The sequence below is a fragment of the Phalacrocorax carbo genome, chromosome 23 (assembly GCF_963921805.1).
Source record: "Phalacrocorax carbo chromosome 23, bPhaCar2.1, whole genome shotgun sequence".
Lineage (NCBI taxonomy): Eukaryota > Metazoa > Chordata > Aves > Suliformes > Phalacrocoracidae > Phalacrocorax > Phalacrocorax carbo.
This window is the reverse complement of record NC_087535.1, coordinates 2798009-2817648: the sequence shown is the minus strand read 5'-3', so window position 1 is coordinate 2817648 and position 19640 is coordinate 2798009. Positions and strand designations below refer to the sequence as shown.

At 58.8% G+C, this 19640-nt stretch overlaps 1 protein-coding gene across 1 annotated transcript; it reads right to left on the bottom strand.

Annotated features, from left to right (window-relative positions):
- Positions 1–6205: 6205 nt before the first annotated feature.
- PIM1 (Pim-1 proto-oncogene, serine/threonine kinase) lies at positions 6206–10212 on the bottom strand. The gene is made up of 6 exons (XM_064472297.1): positions 9896–10212; positions 9673–9779; positions 9524–9574; positions 8664–9030; positions 7836–8012; positions 6206–7564 (listed from the first exon to the last, which is right to left on the bottom strand). Exons 1-6 carry the CDS (start codon positions 9975–9977, stop codon positions 7407–7409), a joined length of 942 nt encoding a protein of 313 aa, XP_064328367.1. The 5' UTR covers positions 9978–10212; the 3' UTR covers positions 6206–7406.
- Between the last annotated feature and the right edge of the window lie 9428 nt (positions 10213–19640).

The window sequence follows — 19640 nt, the reverse complement described above, 5'->3', positions numbered from 1 at the left end:
GCCATTATGGGCCAAGCCGTGAGGCACAAGCTGTCACCCCCTGTATAAACAGGGATAAACTGAGGAAAAAAACCCCACAGATTTAAAAAACCACAAACTTCCTAGGTGACATGGGACCCTGCCAGCCCTTAGGGCACTGCCATCCCCCTCACGCCCTGAGGAGAAACCCTGCCAGTGCGGTGGGTGGCAGCCACTGGTCCTCGATGGTGCCGGGTGTGGGCAGAGAGAGACAGGGACTGGTGTCCCCGGGCTGTGGGGACATGGGGACCTCCTGCTCCTGGGGGGAATGTGCAATGGCCCCTGGTGAATTAGCAGCCGCCTCTCTGGCAGTCAGGCCACCGGCATGGCCGTGCCCCACATGAGTCAGTTCCTCACGAGGAGCCTCTGTTTCCCCTGTTCGTAAAGGGCAGGACAATGGCAGGAGCTGGGCATCCCTCGGGATATCTCAGGCGTTGGGGTCATCGGAAAAGGGATAATTATCACCCCCAGCTCAGCCTCCTGGCCAGGGCGGACACACAGGGCTCTCCCCATCCCCTCAGGGCTGGCGTCTGGCTTGGCGGGATCATGGCTTCTGCCAAGCTCTTGCGGAGTGGCTTGGAGAGCCTTTCAGGACACGGGACAGTCGGGAGCACTCAAAAAACAGGGGAGAAGAATGAAAAAGCAGGTGCATTTCTGCAAAACCAGCCTGTTTTGGGAAGACAGGGCTGACAGCAGAGGGCAGCACAGGCTCGTCACTGGCGCCTCGCCACGGGGCCTAGCCTGGCACCTGGGTGCTTTGCCCTGACCCAACCTGTTCTTGCTCTTTCCCTCTCCATCAGCGGCTCTCGAGATACAGGGAGATATTTTGGGCGGCAGAGTGAGCCCAAGACCGTGGCAGAGACCCCAGGGTGTCCAGCAGTGAGCCCAGGATCTCTGACAGCTTTCAATTCTGAATGAGAACGAAAGCCGCAAGAGAGGATTCAGTTCCTTTTCCCATCCTGAAGCTGAAGCAGAGAAGGGAAACTTAAGAGCTGGCAAAAATAGAGCATTTTGAGGTACCCAGCTGCAGGAAGATCGCTGCCCTCCTGGTCAGGAAAGGCTAGAGAGGCTGGAGAGCAGCTCTGCAGCGAGGGACCTGGGGTTCCTGGCTGACGGCAGGTTGAACATGAGCCAACAGCGTGCCCTGGCAGCCAAGAGGGCCAACGGCATCCTGGGGTGCATCGAGCCCTGCATCGCAGCTAGGCGATGGAGGGGATCATCCCGCTCTGCTCCGCACTGGGGCGGCCTCACCTCGAGGGCTGTGGGCAGTGTTGGGTGCTGCAGTACATTAAGGATATAAAGCTAATTGAGAGTGCCAAGAGGAGGGCCACGAAGTTGATGAAGGGTTTAGAGGGGAAGCTGTATGAGGAGCGGCTCTTCTCTCTGGTGACCAACGCCAGGCCCCGAGGGAATGGCAGGGAGATGTGCCAGGGGAGGGTTAGGCTGGGCATTAGGGAAAGGCTCTTCCCCCAGAGGGTGGTGGAGCCCTGGAACAGGCTCCCCAGGGAGGCATCACGGCACCAGCCTGGCGATATTCCAGAAGCACTTGGACAAGGCCCTCAGAGACATGGTGTGAATTTGGGGTGTCCTGTGCAGGGACAGGAGTTGGACTCGATGATCCTTGTGGGTACCTTCCAGCTCAGGACAGTCTATGGTTCTATGAAAGTTTTCAGAAAGGAGCTAGTCCCAACAGGGAGACATCCAAGGTGGAAAAGCTGCTCCTTCCACCCAGAGTTAAAAACCTGTGGGCTACGAGGTACAACAAACAGTGTTATCGCAAATCACCTCATCCCATAACACAACTGCAAACTCTGAGAAACGGAAAGCATCCCACATCAGAGTGGGAGCCCTTGGTGTCAGTGGGAGCATGCCAGAGAACCTGTCCACCTGTCCCAGAGTCACTTTCAGCATCCACACATCCCTGCAAAGCCTCCTTTGGATGCTGTCCCCTCCGCCTAGGCAGGGTGGGTTGGCTTTGCTGTTCCCTCTCAGCCTGAGGGGCAGATCCCCCTTGGAGGAATTTTCCCTCCCACTTTTCCATGGCAATTCACACATCATCATCTCATGCTTCACACCCTGCTAGAGAGGCAGGGGAGTGACCCCCCCCACCCTGGCAAGGGAAGGTGGCTCATTGTCTCTGCTCTGCCCACAGAGGAAGAGGCTCCTCTCCCCCAAAAAAGATAAAATCCACCCAGAGGATGGGGAAAAGGACTGAAATCCAAGTCCTCGGCATCCGTGGTTGTGCTTCGATTGCCATCAGGTCTCAGCCGGTGACGGCAGGAGCCAACCTGGGCCAAATTGAACCAAATCTATGTGCTTGGGGGGGGGATCTACATGCACCCATGCATCTGTGCAAGCGTGCGCACACAGAGGGGTGCTACAGCAAGCGATCTACTATGAGTAGGAGCCTGGCACTGAGATTACGGCTGCCGTGGCACATCCGTGCCGCGCGGTTGGCAGCGCGGGGGCGGTTTCCGTTGGGGTCGGTACCGATGGCTTACGAGGCCGTGCGCGTGTGCCGGGGGGCCCAGCTCTGCCTGCCCATTTCAGAGGCGGGAGAAGATGAAGATTTTGGGCAGGGGTTGACCTGAAATGACATTTTGCCGCTTCTGTTTTTCTCACCGCTTTCGCAGCAGGGTGAGATCTCCGTCCCTGCAACCCGCTCGCCCTTCAAAAGCACACACGTGCGCCTGTGTGTCATTTCAGGTTAACTGAAGTGGCTGCTTCAATTTGAAACAAGAGCTGTTGTTTCATTTTTCGGGTTGCTTAACCCCCTCCTAACTGTTATAAACACAGCGATTAAGGACACAAAAGTATTGCTCTGGAGGAAGGGGACCAAAACCTTGAAAAATGACGAAAAAAACACTCTGATTACCCCTTTGAAAATACGTTTCTTTAGCTGAAGCTGCTAAGTTTGACTCAACTTTACGTACTGGAAATGTTTTGTGGTTTTGGTTTTTTTTTTTTGTTTGGTTTTTCTATTTTTTTTTCAGCAAATAGTGTTTTTTCCTCATAAAAACCCCCATCAGCTCTCGGGCTGAGTGATGCAGTTTCGATGTGTCATGGAGGCAGGGTTAGCGCAGATCCCTCTCTCAGGAAGGTCGGCGTAAGCCCCAAAATAATGAGACACTGGTCTCAAGTGGGGCTTCAGGTGCCTGAAACCAGCACCTGGCCCCCTTTGCCATCACAGCACAGGGGGGTTTCGGAGGGGTCCGGGAAGGGACATGTGTCACCCAGGGTTCATGCTGAGAGGGATGCAGGGCTTTGGGCTCAGCTCCTGGAGGACTAAATCCCCTACTCAGGGGATGTGGGGACATCGCGGGTCAGAAGCTAGGAGCTCCTCAGTGACCAGTCCCAGCCCGAGGAGCGATAGGGCAGGGGAAGGCAGGCAAGCCCAAGCTCCACCGCAAGAGATCTCCAGCGAGTTGGGACACAGTGCCTCAGTTTCCCCACATGCCCTGTGGAGATCTGGCTATTGCCACACAGGCCATTGGCAAAAAGCATTCGGAGACCAACCTCCACAAGGATTCATTACCAGGGAGCTGGAGCTGTGGGACATCTGGTTCGCTGATAATTCACCTCGTCCTAAGGCAGGTGTTTAAAATAGCTCCTGTGACTCACTGTGCCGAGAAGGGCCAAAGGGTTTCAGACACTGCCTCGGGGGCAGCTGGATGTTTTCCTTGCGACGGGATATGAGGCGAGATGCCACCTCTGAGTCTCCTGTTCTTCGGGTCCCTGTGGTGAGCCTGCTCCCTGCTCCCTGGGCGGCTTTTCTCCTCCATGCTCAGCTGCGTTTTTCCAGCTGTGTCAGATGTTTGGCTGTTGCTCATCTCCCATGCCCAGAAAGGGACATGGAAAATAGAAATGTCCCTTTTGCTGCAGCTCCAGACTCCCCTGGCCAGTCCTTTCCACATGGCCAAGCACCTCAGCTGGGGATGGATGTGTACAGGAAGCCACAGGTGCGATGAGTGCAGACACTTTGCAAGTCCTCAGTTGTCCATGGGACTCCAGTGCTCCAGAATAGGAGGTCCAATGGCCTGAAACCTTGTCCTGGTCCTGCTTCATCCTTTTTTTCTGCTTTCTGAATTGTGGATACTTCCTCTGCTGACACTGGGGTGCAATAAAAAGTCACAAAAGGGTGGCGGGAGAGCAATGCTGGCTTCCAATCACTTCCCACTGGCTAACTCTTGAGGCTTCGTCCTCCGCTGTCACAGCTGACGACCCTGAAGGTCAGAGAACATCCCCCCACCAAGGAGAAATGAGGGGTGAAGAGGCCTTTTCCTTTCCTCCAGCCCCTGTGTGCAGTCCCCACGCCACGCCACGATGGTGACAGATGTCATGGAGGGAAGCAACAGGCAGCCGATGCTGCAGCTGCCCATCTTTGGGTCTCCTGTCACATCTGTCACGATCCTTTCCCTGTGACAGAGGTCTGCGACACAAACCTGGTGGCTGTCAGCCAGGTGAAGGTATTACTATACAGGGGATCCAACACCCAAACCTTGGATGCAGCCAGTGGCTCTGGCAGGACAAGATGGTACCAGGGCAGCGGGAACTTGCCAGGAGACATGATGGCACTGTTCCCCCCCTGCAGCACAAGCCCAGCGGGGGCAAAATCATCAGCAACAGGCGGAAAAGAAGTGACTATCAGCACGGTGGCCCCGCACCGGACCTGCTTGGCCTTTCTGCGGCAAATTTTCTAAGAAATACCACAGCAGTTAGCAAGCATTTACGGGAAGGGTGGGCCAAGCTCAGCCTGCAGCCGGGAGAGCCGTGATAGCGTTCTGGTCATGTTGGGGGGGACAGCAGCTGCCTGAGGGGCTTGGGCTCCTTGCGGTAGCAGGCAGCGTGGTGGAGAGGTTTGCTTTCGTGTAAGAGCAGCTTCCCGGATGGTCCGGGGGAAAAGCAAGCGAGGAGGTTAAATACAAACCACATCTCAAAATAGGCCTAAACTTTGAAGGCGTTTGGAGCTGTGCTTCCTGCTTCTAGCAGCTCTGAGGAGATGAAAGCTGCAGCTGAGTAAAAAAAAAAAAAAAAAAAGAAAAAAAGCAAAACAAACCGAGTTAACACTTTCTGCTGAAGGCAGAGGCACAGCAGTGACACAGCAATCCAGGTCACACCAGGAGGGTGGGACATGGCTCCAGGACTGGTTCCCTCCGACAGCAGCCCCATGGCTTAGAGAGTGGTGCTGTCAAGCCTGGGGAAAGCTGGGAAAAGCGGGGGACGCCCTGGTCAAGGGGGTTTTAAGCAAGAAAACCCTGGGGCAAGCCAAGGAAAGGACCGCCCCGTTCTGCATCAGCTCTCCCCGGGGGACTTGCAAAGTAACCTGCAGAAAGGGAAACATGCCCCTTCCTTGGAGAAGGGGACGCACAGCCCTGCATGCACACAGCAGCAGGTGCTCTATGAGGTCAAGCAGGAACAAGAGCTTCAAAATTCAGCACGTTAATTTAATTCTTTAAAAAAATCCCAAGCAAAAAAAAAAAAGAAAAAAAACAAAACACAAAAAAACCCAACAAAAACCCACACCAAAACCAAAACACAACACCCCTGAAGCCAAAGTGCTGCAGAGCTGGGAAGTGGGGTTTGACAGTTTGGAGTGTAAAAGCTCAAGCGAAGCGTTACCGCTGCTGACTGATAGCGACCAACTTCTCGTAATCCGACGATCGACTTCCTCTCGCTCCGCGTTCACCGCAGTCGAGCTGGAGGTGGGGACAGCCCGCCAGCGGCTTTCTTCACCCACCGGCACCCAGCATGCAACACCCGCTCTGCGCCAACAAAGCCGGAGCAACAGGATCTGTCTTACCAAAATTTAATTTGGCTGACAACATCCGGCGTTTCGTAAGGTTGCTTTGATCTTTGTTTACTTGCTGTCCCCAGCACATGCTCCACACCAGCCTGTGGATGAATGGAAATGAAAAGGGCTCCACACCCCTTTGATCTCTCCCAGAAACCTGCCAGGAGCAGTCAGCACTGGAAACACCCCGCCAAAGGCCAGATCCAGCCTTCCCCATGGTGCTTTCGGCTGCCTGGTCCTGGTTTATGCCACTCGGCGAGCCTTTGGGTCGGAGCTTTGGAGTTAGTCTCAGCTGGAGACAAACCAGCAGTCCCCGGGGTAGGCACGGTGCGGTCACCGATGCCCGGCCTACTCCCAGCATCCTTCATCCCGCCCCGCAATAAAGGGACATCTCCATCACATCAAGTGGTTCGTTTTTATTTAAAACTGCATAAAAAAAATAAGATTTCTGAACTCCCCTGTACAATATTAACTATTAACAAAAAAACCCCGCCGGCTACACACTTGGTTACATGTAAAGACTCGACAACGCGGACAGCCCGGGCCGGCTCCCCCCTCCCCAGCCCCAAACAAGACACCCATGGGGGAAACCAAAACTCATCTGCAAACTGAGATCTGCACGTGGCAAGGAAACAACAGCAACCAGAACTATGTACACAGACAGCTGGGGAGCAGGCAGCCGCTCCGCACCTCCGCCAGACATCCGACAGAAACGCTACGGACCCGGGGGATGGACACACGACAGACACGGAGGGAAAACCCGAATGGAAAACCGGGGGATCAGCAGCTGTAGAAGCAAGGCGTGGGTCAGAAACCCACGCGAATTATAAATAAATAAATAAGTTATCCTACCGGCTAGAACTCTTCCTTTAAAAAACAGAACTTCATGAAAATAAATTAAAAATGAAAACGGGGGAAAAAAAAGGGTAAAATGTCATCACTATTAACAACTGTACATCAAGCTTTGCTCCTATATAACTTTGTACATATTTACAGCTCTGTTGGTTTGCATTGTTTGTGCATTCGTGAGGGCACAGGGAAGCAAAGAACCCCAGAAAATCCACGCGAGATGGAGGCACGGGAGGCGAGGCATCACCCGCTTGGCTGCCAAGCATCTTCCCATTTTTCATTTTGAAAAGGGAAAAGGAACTATATACCCAGGCGAGTCTTGGAAAAGCAGCAGTGTAGGAAAATTCAAGTATTTCCTCCAGCACAGCCCAGATTGCAACTGAAGGCACTCGAGCACGGTGACAGCGGAGAAGAGACAGCCATTCGGCCCTGGTGTCTACCCTCCCCCCGAATCAGTTTTCCCCTGTTGAAGCTTTTCTCGCAATAAGGTCTCGGATCTTCTCGCAGTCCCGAATTCAGCAGGTCAGGAAGATGCTTGGGAGCCTCCAAAAACAGAACCAAACTCCACCCCACCCCACCCCACTAAAAAAGAATTTACTGGCAAAACATCAAATGAGACACGGTCATTCAGATGCAGTCTGGGACAAGATGTGCGTGTTCCCGTCTGATGATCCCTGCTCAGTGCTCCGGCCACGAGGAAGAAGTCTGGTTTTCTTTGCTTCTTATGGCCAGGAGGCGCCCGAAGGTGTTACTTGTCGGGCTCCTGGATCAAACTGTGCAGGTGGATCTCTGCCGGCTCCTGGGGCAGGTGAATGCCTTGCAGCCAAGAATGGTTGAAAATGTCTTCCAAAGACGGCCGGTCCGAGGGGCGCATGGACAAACACCACCTGATGAGATGCTGGCACTCTGGGGAGAGAAGCCAGAAAGCGCTGGTCAGGTGGGGAAGGCTCCTGTCTACCTTGTACCACTGTCCCCAGCGCCCAGGCTGTGCTGGGAGCAGGCACCCAAACCCCCCAGACAATTATCAGTTTTGGAGGAGAGCAGGATGGCAGGACGCATGCCACCTCCTCCAGCTAACCATGGGAGATCAACCTCCTCCACAGCCATATGCGCAGGATGCTGTGTGCCCTGTGCCACCTCCCCTTATCCTCCCCCCGCCACGAAACCGGGTACCCACCTAGAGAGATCCGCCGTCGGAAGAAGAGCTGGCCCTGGATGATGTCCTCGTCCTGCTCGAAGGGAACGTCGCCACAGACCATGTCATAGAGCAGGACGCCCAGGGACCAGATCGTCGCTGAGCGGCCGTGGTAGCGGTGGTAGCGGACCCACTCCGGCGGACTGTACACCCGTGTTCCTATGGGATACGGGCAGAGCTCGTCAGGCGGATGCTGCCCGCTCCCAGATCCTCGCTCAAGCATCCCTGGGGATGCGGGGCTGCACCGCTGGCGGGGACACACACACGATGTGACCCGCCACCCCGTTGCCAGCACGTGACTCTTGTTTACAAACTTTGGGTTGTAAAAAAATGCCGCCAGTGCCGGAAGAGGGCAGCACGGGCCCGGGGAAGGCCCGACCGTTACATGCAAAAAATAAAACCCATGGGTGGGGAAAAACCACGCCTTTCCCGCCCCCCCCCCACCGCGCCTTGGCCAAAAAAAAAAAAATAAGCCAAGGCAAACAAGGGGAGCGGAGCAGCCCAAGCCCTTCCGCGCCTGCAAACCAAACTGGCCGGCCCACGGGCTTTGCAATCCCCCCCGCTACCCCCACGGGTGTTTGTTTTTGTCGGGCTGGCTCCCCCCGCCCCAGCCCGGGGCAGGGTGGGTGGCGGAGGCTGTCGACAGGGCCCCGTTTCACAACATCCGCGCCGCACCAAAAAGCGACTTGGCAGCCGGCTGAATAATTAATCCCCCACCCCACCCCAAGCAAAGGGGGGAACCTCCAGTGCCCGCCAGGCTGGGCCGCGCAATGCCCGGTACCGGGAGCATCCCCCTGGGCGTGGGCTCACCGTCAAATTCGGTGTAGACTGTGTCCTTGAGGAAGGTGCCGGAGCCGAAGTCGATGAGCTTGAGCTCACCGGTGGCGAGGTCGATGATGATGTTCTCGTCCTTGATGTCACGGTGCAGGACGCCGCAGCTGTGGCAGTGCCGCACGGCCTCCAGCACCTGACGGAAAAGCCCCCGCGCCAGCTCCTCCGACAAGGACCCCCTCTCCGTGATGAAGTCGAAGAGATCCTGCGACAGCTCCGGACGCTCCAGCACCAACACAAAGCTGTCGGGCAGCTCGAACCAGTCGAGGAGGTGGATGATGCCGCGGCAGCCGGAGCCCACCTTGTTCAGCAGCACGATCTCCATCGGCACACGGGTGCCACTGGGCTGCAGGGGGGAACCACGATGCCATCAGTGGGGGCTGATGCTGCGCCAGGGGTCCGGTACCCCCTGCTCGGGATGCTCCGGTGCCCCCCTGCTCCGTTCTGCCGGTGCCTGGGCATCTCCCCGCCCAAGGGATGCTCCGGTGCCCCCCTGCTCCGTTCTGCCGGTGCCTGGGCATCCCCCCGCCCAAGGGATGCTCCGGCACCCCCCTGCTCCGTTCTGCTGGTGCCTGGGCATCCCCCCGCCCAAGGGATGCTCCGGTGCCCCCCTGCTCCGTTCTGCCGGTGCCTGGGCATCCCCCCGCCCAAGGGATGCTCCGGTGCCCCCCTGCTCCGTTCTGCCGGTGCCTGGGCATTCCCCCGCCCAAGGGATGCTCCGCGTCCCCGGGTGACCCCACACCCGCTCCCTCCGCGGTGTCCCGGTTCCCACCCTCCCGGCTCTCGGCTCATCCCCACCCGTGACGCCCTGGTTTCTCCCGGTGCCGCCGGTCACTCACCAGCTCGCCCCACTCGGAGATGCGTTCCCGGGCCACGTGTTTGATGGCCACCTGCAAGCCAAGGGGAACGGCGGGGCTGAGCACGCCGCCCGCCCCGCCGGCTCCCCCTCCTCCTTCTCCTCCTCCCCGCCGCCGTCCCCGCCACTTACCGGGGTGCTGTCTGAAAGGCGGATACCCGAATAAACGGAGCCGAAGCCACCGCTCCCCAGCAGCGGGCCCACCTGGTACAGCTTCTCCAGCGGCTCCTTCTCTTTCCCTACGGGCGAAACGCGGCCGTCAACGCTCCGCCGGGGGCCCCAACCGTCCCCCAACCGAACCGAACCGTGGCCGAGCAAAACCGTGCCGAGCAAAACCGGGCCGTATGTCTCTTACCTGGCTGTAGTTTAGCGGCGTGTAGCTCCCCACCGGTCCCAGAACGTAGGTGGGCCAACGAGTTAATTTTCGAGAGCAGCATCCCGGCCCCCTCGCCCGATTTCGGGGCCGGTCCCGGCACCTCCCGAACCGGACCGGGCACGGGTGGCTCGGTTCCGGCGCTCGGGTTGCCGAGCGGCTGAGGTCGGGCGGGGGAGCCCGGTGAGAAGGAGGGCGGAGGTTGAGGGGATCGGGGAGGAGCGGCGGGGCGGCTGCTCGGCGCGCTGCCGGGCTCCCGTGTGGCGCGGCGGCCCCGGGCCGGCCCCGGGGGTAGCGGGGGCCGGGGGCGGGACAAGGAGAGCCGGAGGGCGGCGCTACCTCGCCAGGCCCAACGGCGGCGTCCCGCCCAGCGGCGCCATAGCCAATAGGGGGAGACCCGGGCGGAGGCGAGACCGCGGCGGGCCACGACGTGGCGGGAAGGAAAAGGCGCCAAAGGCGGGCGGGGGGCGGGGGGCTCCGTCTTGGCGGTTTTTGGAGGGGGGGGTCCGAGAAAAGGGGTACAGCGGGACATGGGTGAACCGTCGCTGCGCTTCACGCCGCTCTGACCGGCCGGCCGCTCGCGTCCCCGTTCTCCCCGGGAGTCCCACCGCGTCCCGCGGTTGCCAGGGCTTTGACAGAACGCGCGATCGTGCGTTAAGCGCGCGCAACGGGGGGGGGGAGGGGAGGGGAACAAACCCGCGCTGCGGTGCGGGGACACGCGAGGCGATACCCCCCCAGGATCGGGCCCTGGGCGTGCTGCCTGCTCTGCCCGGCCGGCCGCAGCATCCCCGCCGCCAGGGTGGGAGCGACGGAACTGCCCTTCCTCCCCAAATCCACGCGAAAATCCCACTTTTTAAAAAGTTTATTCTTCACTTTATTTTGATTCCTGTAATCTCACAACTTCCCAGTGGTGCCCGGCATCCCCCGGACCCCGTCCCGCCGGCTCATCCCACACAGCCGTTACTTCATCGTGGGCAGACCAAACTTTTCCCTTTTCTAGTAAAAGTGGTGATTCCAGCTGGGGACTCTTGACTAACAACCCTTTTTAATTTTTTTTCCCCTTTTTTTTTCTTTTTTCCGCAGAAGTTGCTGGCTGAGATGCTTTCCCGAGTTCCAGAGATAAGATAAATAATTTACTGGATGGAGGTCTCTGATTACTCACTCTATTAGCATTTAGAGCAAAGAGCTCCAGCCACCGGGAGCTGAATTATTCCAGACGAAGCCCATCTGGGCTCCCGCGCCCGAGCGAGACTGAGGAGTTCCCAGCATCCCACACATACTTGTGGGATGAATTGCTTGAAATCGAATGGGGTTTACTAGAAATGCTGGTGAGCTCCCAACTCCTTTAGTATTTCTTGTTTTTAAAAAAAAAATAATAAAATAATGAAACACAACCAAAGTCGGCTATGGAGCTGCAGCTCAGCCCTCGCTCCGGCCGGGAAGGGCTCGCCACCACTGTTGCCTCTTTTAGATTTACTGAGAATGCGGCACATCCTCTTTCAGGGCCCGAGACAGCTGAAAACCTAAAAACTGAAAACCCTGCAGTGGTTTTTATGCAGAAGGTGACATTTTTATTTGGGGAAAAGCATGGAGAATCTGACGCAGCAGCCTTCATCCCTTTTTTTTTTACTTTTTAGATGTATTATTGTTGTTATTTGGGGTGACGCAAGCTGAGGGTGGAGGAGAGGGGCGGGCAGCGCCTTTCTCCTGCCTTATTCCCCCACCCGACGCCTGGGCATATTTGGGACAACTGGTTCTGCCAGTCCGTGCTCAGCCATGGGACGAGGTGACTCAGCATCTGGCCCCAAACTCATTATCAAATTCTTTGCCGGGATGATGAAAGGTACCGAAGGGGCTGCCCTGGAAACCCAGGCTCTTTATTGACAAACAAAGCTCACCCTGGGAGCGGCAGGGCTTTCCTGGGGGCTGCCTTCCCCTGACCTCCCTGGGAGGTGCAGCCTTCTTCCTCGCTCTGCCCAAACCTGCTAATTAGCGTCAAAGGGAGCAGCTTGTCTTGCAACCCGGATGATCTGGGGCCAAATCATCCTTGTGCGTAAACTTGCCCAACTGCTAATTTCCCTGGAGGACTGAGTCGGAGGCCGCCTCTTCCTGCTGGCGTGGAGGGGTTGCATCCCCTCTGGGTTGGAGAAACCCCCTGTTTTGGAGGCGATGGGAAGGCATTTCTCCATGCCCTGGCCATGTGGGGCAGGGGTGCGGCCCTGTTTCCCAGCTGTATCTATGTGTTTCCAGAATAACCCACCCAGATGCATCCCTGTTCCCCAGATGACCCCAAACCAGGGCTAGGAGCCACCTTTTTCCCCCGAGCCTGTCCCATGTACTCACCTTTCCTTGACCAGCCCAGGTGAGGCCATTGGCATGTGTCAGACATTCAAGCTAACATGAAACAAACCCCATCCTGCTTGCTGCCCGCTTTGCCCTCGTCCTGAGGGATCACCTCTTCTCCCATCCCTCTTCCTCCGGGATGAAAGCTGCTCAGGATGGCGGGTGCAGGAGAGCAGCCCGCAGCTTTTAGCACGCCTTGCACTTGCACGGGCACATGGATGTCCAAGCAGGACTGCAGGTCCTGTACCGACCGGGCAGCAGCATCCGTGACCCGGGCTGCCTCTTTCCACCCCTGGATCAAACCCAGCACTTGGTGTTGAGATGCCAGGGAGCGACTTGCAGCTCAGAGGAGGTTGCACAGGGTCTCCAAGGAGGAAAAACCCAAGTGGGACCGTGCTTGGGGAGAAGCAGGACCCCGGGGTGGCACATGGTGCTGGTGGCAGGTCTGCGGGAGTGGAGCTCCCGGCAGACATCAAAAGATCAGTTCTCAGCACTGCAAACAATCCCAGCAGCTTTTGGGCTCTTCAGCGGCATTCCAGTCTAACCGGGGCTGCCTTGCATGATAATCAGGCTTAATTACTGCTTTATCGCTTGATTGCTGTGCTGGGCCCTTGGAGCTGCAGTGTTGCTTTCGCAGTTTACTTTTTGTATTTCCTCCCCCTCGCCTTCCCCGCCAGCACAATTAGCAAATAGGTGAAAATGGGGAGGGCCAGGGCGATACCCAGGGCGGAGAGAGGCAATTTGCAGCCCAGGAATCGCTGGGGTGGAGGGGGAACAGATTTGCAGCCCCGTGGAAGGTTAAAATTGAGGTTTCCACCGGTGTCCTGCAGGCATAATAGCAAGGTCAATGCCAAGCCAGGAGCACAACCTCATATCAGCCCCGGGAGCATCCCCCTCCGGAGGGGACAGCTTCCCTGGAGGAGGGGAGGATTGCGGGGCAATTAAAGCTGTGACACAGAAAGGCTGTGGTTTTCCTAGCATGAGCTTTGAGTCACTGCGTGACCTTGGCTGCTGCGTCTGCCCGTGGCTCCCTCCGCTCGGGCTTGGTCGCCCGCAGAACCGGCTGGCCCAGGGCGTGGGGCGAAGCGGCAGCACGGACCTGCCGGTCCTCGGGGAAAGCACGAAACCTTCCTCAGCCGGGCCAGCAAAGAAGCTCCCACCTACGCGCAGTGAGCAATCCCTGGCTCCGCCGGCGAGGAAGCGGGTGCTGCCTTTGTCCAGGCAATGGGTGCCGGGGTTGGGACACCCCCAAAGCGCCATCACCTGCTTCAGGTCGCCTCTACAGCAGCGAAAAGGCACCTTGTGTCTCACCGGAATGCAATAAAATGTGCGTGCGTTCCCCAGGACTGTTGCGGTGCAAGCGACGGGCATCACCCTGCAGCATGGGGCCGATCCCGGGGTGCACAGAGGCTCTGGGCGGGCTGTGGAGGCGCTGGGCTCCTGGGTGCTGCTTCCCATCCTCTCCCCATCCTCTGGGTTCCGGGGGTACCCCAGAGCCAGCTGAGACCCCAGTGCAGCGGTGACAGCTTGGGAACCGCGCATCCCATCCTGGGCTGGAGTCACCCGAGGACCCGGAGGGGAAAGGTCCTCGCTGGTGTGCTGGAGCACCCCGAAACCTCTCTAAGCCAGCACCCGGTCCTGGGCCTTTGGGTGCCAGTCCCCTCCAGCTTAGCAAGGTGATGGGGCAGGAGATGTAGGGACCCATCCCACAGCCCGGGAGGAGCAGGCATGGGGGAGTTCTTCTTTTTATTAATTTTAATTTTTTTGTGTTTGCATGTGTTGGCTTTTAGCGCGGGCTTTTTGGGATAGAGGTGTGCGTGGAGGCGGCAGCATGGCTAATCTGCTTTGTGAATGGAGCCGCACGGGGGGCGGCGGAGGGGATCGGGGAGGTGGAGGGAGCCACATATTTGGGATTCCTTCATCTGGGTGGGCTCCTTCTCCCCAGACTCTCAGGATGTGGGAAATGGAAGATGAAAGGAGCTGCATTTCCAGCCTCTCGGGTTACAATGTCTAAAGCAGAAAAGGGTGGTTGGGGAAAAAAAAGGAGGGGGGGAGTGGGATGCTACAGGGAAACCTGGGTTGGGAAATGGCCCGGCGAGGTTGGGGCAGGGAAGGGGGCGGCTGGGGCCGAGCCGCTCGTGTTTCACATCACGTCAGGGCTGAGGAATTTCCTCTGCTCTGGGGGTGCCTCGCAGAGAAAAAGGGGGAGGCTTTAAGGTTAGCCGGGGATGAATAATAGCCAAGAGGCGAGGGATTAAAAGTGTTACCCAGGGACTGCTGTTTACAAGCAAACCCTCTTGCAGAGCAGAGGGGAAAGAGGGATGCCTCAGGGTGATGACGGGGGCCACGCACCGACTGCATCCCATCCCTGGAGAGCAGAGTGGGGCAATTGCCCCCGGCCCTTGTGTGGTTTCCTCCCCGAGAGCCCCTCCTCAGCGAGGTCCCGGCCTCGTGGCGTGTCCTGGGGTGCCCGCCCTGGCTTCCCCTGTGTGTCCTCCCGTGGCCCCAGGAGCTTTCCCATCCCTCCCGTCCCCTTGAGTTGCAGAGCCTGGATCATCCCTGTGCTTGGGCAGGAAAATCCGCTTCTTCGAGAGGCCTTGTGCCACCTGCTGGGTGCCTGCGAAAGGGGGCACGAGCAGCGGGGAGGGGGAGCACAGGGCTCTGTGCAGAGGGTTTGTACCCCGTCCGGTGACAGGAGCAGCCCCTGGACCTGGGTGTCGCCTGGCATTGTCCCACCACCCCGAGCCAGGGCCCAGGTTTGGTCCCAAAATGCTTCATTTTCATTTCCCCTTTATGGCCACCTTGGGTGGTGCAAGGTCAAGGTGGAAAAGAGGGGAGGGAAATGTATTTCTCCTGTTATTCCCTATTATCCTCTGTCTCTGATACGACAGCCGGGAAGGGACCGTTGCAGGGTGAATCGGGCCAAGGGGTGCTGCAGGATCCGACCCAGCTGCCAATCCTGACATGGCAGAGATGTTGCCGCATGTGCTGCGGGTAACGGGGCTCCACTTCCAGGGGGGGTGTGCTAGGGACAGGCTGTTCTCCCTGATTTAGCCCAGGGAAACTGAGGCACGGGGAGGCCACAGAGCCTCTGTGGGGCCAGAAAGGGGAAATGGGCTTATTCCACCACAAAAATGGGATGAAAGGGCAAAAACTGGTTTGCAAACCAGGGAATATGTGGATGGGATCGGCCAAAGTGCTGTTTAGAGGAGGCTGAGCAGGTGCACCTGCACTGTTGGAGATGCCGGGGGAGACCCCTGACCGTGCCTGGGGACTCAGGATCTGGCCCAGTGACCAGCACCGTGGGCTGGCAGCCAGGGTGGCATCACCTGGGGGAAAGCACACAAAATACAGCTACATGCAAGGCTCAGGGTGCCCGGGCACCCCCAGCCGGCTCCGGCAGAACAAGTTTCTTTCTGCAGCGCGTTTGCACGAGAAAAGCACCTTTAAGGTTTATAAAGGTAATTTCGGTGGCTGATGGGGGACTTGAGGGTGCCCTTCTCTTCCCCTCCTCCCTGCAAAGCCCTGCCATTTCCCAGGTACATTCCTGGCATTGCTCCAGCCCTGAGTGCAGGGAGGGCGCTGACCCCCTGAGCATGGGAAAAATGTCTGTCTGCGAGCAGGAAAGGAGGTGCAAATAGTGCGGGGTGAGGAGGTCAGCTGGGAAATCCCTTTCATCTTTTCCCGGGCCTTTAGCCGACACGCGGCCGGGGAGTGTGTGGGGCGAGTGGGAGAGTTTTTTTTTTCTGTGACTGGAATAAGGGAGGCTCCTGGGAGGCTCCTGGGAGGCCGGACGCTATTTCCAAGGCGGAGGAGGCTGAATTGCCACGTGGGGCAGATGGTGTGGAGATGGGATGGATGGGTCACAGCGGTGACCCCCAGGATAGGCAATGGGCAATTAGGCTTGGCCTTCATCCGTTTGCGCAGCTCAGCGGGACGCTGGGACCCCCTGCACCTCAGGGCGATGGGGGCGAAGGGGCACTGTCCCCCTGCACCCCGTGACGACCACGATGTGCAGGCGCTGGTGGCTCAGCTCCACAGAGGTTCCTGCGTGCCCGTTGCTGCCCCAGCCTTACCCTGGGTGCTGGAGGGAGCCGGACAAAGGCGTTGCCCCCAGCCTGGAGAAATCCCGGTGGAAACCCATCCCCACAAGGGCAGCCTGCAGACCAGGCTCTCCCCTCGCTGGCTGTGGAGGTTTGGAGCAGCCCTGGTGCAAAGGGCTGTTGTGGCAGACGCAGCTCTCTTGGCAAGAGAGTAATAAAAGGCAGATCTTGCCCTCCCTGCCTGCTTGGCAAAAAAATCCCACCTGGAGTAGACGGAGGGAAGCCCCCGAGGAGCCCAGGAGATGCAGGGCCATCCCCTCCTCTGCCGCAGACCCCCTCGGTCTAATCCCTCCATCTTGTTATCCCACCTGGACTATAATAAATCCCTCCCTTTGGCTTGAACCCCAGCATCTCCCTCCCGGCAGCCCCAGGGGGAGCGTGGGGCCGTTGCCACTGTTGCCTGCCCTTGTTGGTCAAAGGAGGAGTCCCAGCGCAGCCCTGCCCCACACCAAGCCGGATCCAGCCTGGCTTCCAGGAATTGGGGCTGGGACAGGCTGCCACGGGTGCCTTGGGTGCCAGCTGATGCCTTGGGTGGCATCCACTTTTCCTAAGGCGCTTGGGTTCCAATGCACCCCTTTCCTAAAGCACCCATATCCTGATGGACCCGGGTCCTGCTGTGCCGTGGGACGCTGGATCTCACTAGAGGTTTCCATCAACTCTTCCCGGCTGCGCCGCAGGGCGAGGGCTTCTCCTCCCTGTACAAAGCAGATGGTAAAACACGGACTAATGAGATCAGAGATTAATCTGCACTTTGCTTCCAAATCGCATAATCATGTAATTATTCTTGGTATCGGGGTGGAGCAGGCTCCAGGCTCCAGTCCCTGCTCTCTCCTGGGGCACTTTGCATGGCAGGGTGGTGGCAGGGGCTCAGATCCTGCCCCGACGCTGCTCTGGGGCCCCGTTAGTGGGAGAGCACCCATGGGTGGGAGCAGCAGCTCCCCATCGCACCCCCTTGCCCTGCCGTGCCCTGGTTCAACCTTGCACCGGGGTTACCCACCTTGTGCAGGGGCAGCCCAGCAGGAAACGCATCCCCAAGCACCTTCCCACAACCCCCAGCGCAGCCCAGGAACAAACCCAATCCAGTGACTCCCAGTTCCCACCAGTAAGAAGCACTGGGGGCGTCCTGGGGCATTGCCGATGTGTAACGCTGCTCTGCATCCTGCACAAGAGCCGGGCAGCACCAGCACTGGCCGCTGCTGCCCCAGCACCGCGACCAGCTCTTATGGGAGAGGAAACAGGGGGAAATCTTGCATTTTGGGTGACGCGTGCGGCTGGCAGCCCCGAATTCCTGCGTGGCCAGTGGCGCGGCCCCGTTATCGGCACGCCTGGGCTGTTTGCTGGAAAAGGGCGGCAGCGGGGCTGGGTGACCCCACACTTCCTTCCTTTCCTGGAAGCCGCTTGCTCTGAGCATGACGCTGGCGCTCTGATAACTGGCTGCTTTCACAACACATGCTGGCGAGTGCAGGGCCGGGGCCAGGTTCACTCCTTGCTCTGCCACCGTCCTCCCCGCCTGGCTTGAATCTGCTTGTCCTGCCCCAGTTTCCCCCCTCCATAGAGGTGGAAAAACCTGCCAGCCCCAGCTGCTTGCAAGAAGAGGGAGTGTGTGGATTCGTTTCACTGCAAAGTGTGATGAAGTGTGTCAGGTCTCAGCCTCCTTCCCCTTCATCCAGCCACCTGAGTAGTAAAGGCATGCTGGAAGGTTCCCTTTGCAAAAGTTGGAGGTGGGGGGATGAGGAGGAGGGCACGTTCCTTCATCTTCTTGGCAGCACCCAAGAAAGGGCTGGTGCGTCCCGGGGCTGAACCACGGGTCTGTGCTTGTGGCCAGGCACCTGCTGGTCCCCTTGGCCCACAGGCGGGTGTAGGACCTTGGTGCAAGTTGCAGGATGGGATGGGAGCCGGTTGGGGGACTTTTCAGTCCTCTGCAATGTCCAGAGCAGTGCAGCCGGTGGCTCCCGTTTGCGCTGAGGGGCTGAGCAGTCCTGGCTGTCTTTGAAGCCGCCGACAGTGGAAATGGCAGGCAGGGTCCTGCCCGAGCCAGGCAGCATAATGGCCAGGCGCGTACCTGGCGCCGTCCCTTCCCTGCGTGGCGGCAGGTCCCTGCATGCCGCAGAAGCCGGCGCCGCGGGTCAGGGAGGGACGTGCAGGGCAGGGAAACCTGGCCAAGGGGGAAACTGAGGCAGCGGTGGGGATGCTGTGACCTGCCCCAAACCTCCTGGAAGGGGACCCAGCAGCCGTCCCTGCTCCCTGGACACTGGATTTCAGCTCCTGGGGTGCTCAGTGCTGGGCTGGCATTAAAAGGGTTTGGCCCTGGGCTCAGAAACCCAGCAGGGGCTGGGTGCTGTGTGCTCGCATCCCCCAGAACCCTGTTGGGATCCACTCAGTTGCCCACAACACTGCCCTGTGCAGGGACCAGGGCAACGCCCAGTGGACCAGCACCCCCCTGACCCACCCGGCTCGGGGGCAGCGGTGAGGCCAGGCTGCTGGGCTCCTGCCTGCGAGGCCGGCGCGGGGCCAAGCATGGCTCCTTCGCCTTATCTGCGCTGTGCGAGGAGGAAGTTTGCAGGGTGGATTCCAGCGGGCAGGTAAATAGCAGCCAGATGGGACCCAGATACCTGCCAGGAGACACCCGCCAAGCTAGGTTTGCAAAGCCCAGATGCTTATTTGCTCTAGGGAGGGCTTTTCCCTCCATCGGACGTCAGCAGCGGCGCTGGGACGTCACCCCAGCAGCCTTGCTGGGCTCCTCCATCATCTCCCTGGCCAGGTGCCTGCATCCGGGGTGCGGATGCTGCTGCAGCACAGTGGGGCTGGGAGGCCGCGCTGCCATCCATGCCACCAACCTGGGTACCGCGGCCTCATCTCCCATAGCCAGGTATCAGCATGATGCCCAGGTCTCCTCCACCGTGGCTAAAAGTGCTCAGGGAGCCTTGGGTGCCTGGCAGTGCTGGGGCTAGGGTTGCAGGACGCACCATCCTGGCCCTGCTGGACCGCTTTGCTGCAGGGCAAGAGGAGAGGGGCTGCTGCTGACTCCCATCTTGGGCAGAGGAGGTGGCCGGGCAGGGCCGAGCTGCTGGCAGCGGATGCCAGGTGTGCCCTGGCACACACGCGGGTGCACCTTGCACCCAGCCACAGGCCACAGCACCAGCCTGATGTTCCCAGCCGTGATTGTGAGATCCTCTCTTGGCTCATCCGTCTTGCCCGGCTCACCCTTCTCCCACCACCCCCAGAAAGCCCGCACCTTTCCCTGCTCCAAGGGAGAAACTGAGGCACTGGGACGTGCAAGA

Excerpts from the sequence above, each read along its gene's own strand:
- PIM1 (XM_064472297.1), bottom strand. The coding sequence starts at position 9,977 with ATGCTGCTCTCGAAAATTAACTCGTTGGCCCACCTACGTTCTGGGACC. Across the intron at positions 9,031-9,523 it reads TCTCCGAGTGGGGCGAGCTG|CCCAGTGGCACCCGTGTGCC; the intron begins GTGAGTGACCGG and ends TCCCCCCTGCAG. Across the intron at positions 7,565-7,835 it reads CCGACGGCGGATCTCTCTAG|AGTGCCAGCATCTCATCAGG; the intron begins GTGGGTACCCGG and ends TTCTCTCCCCAG.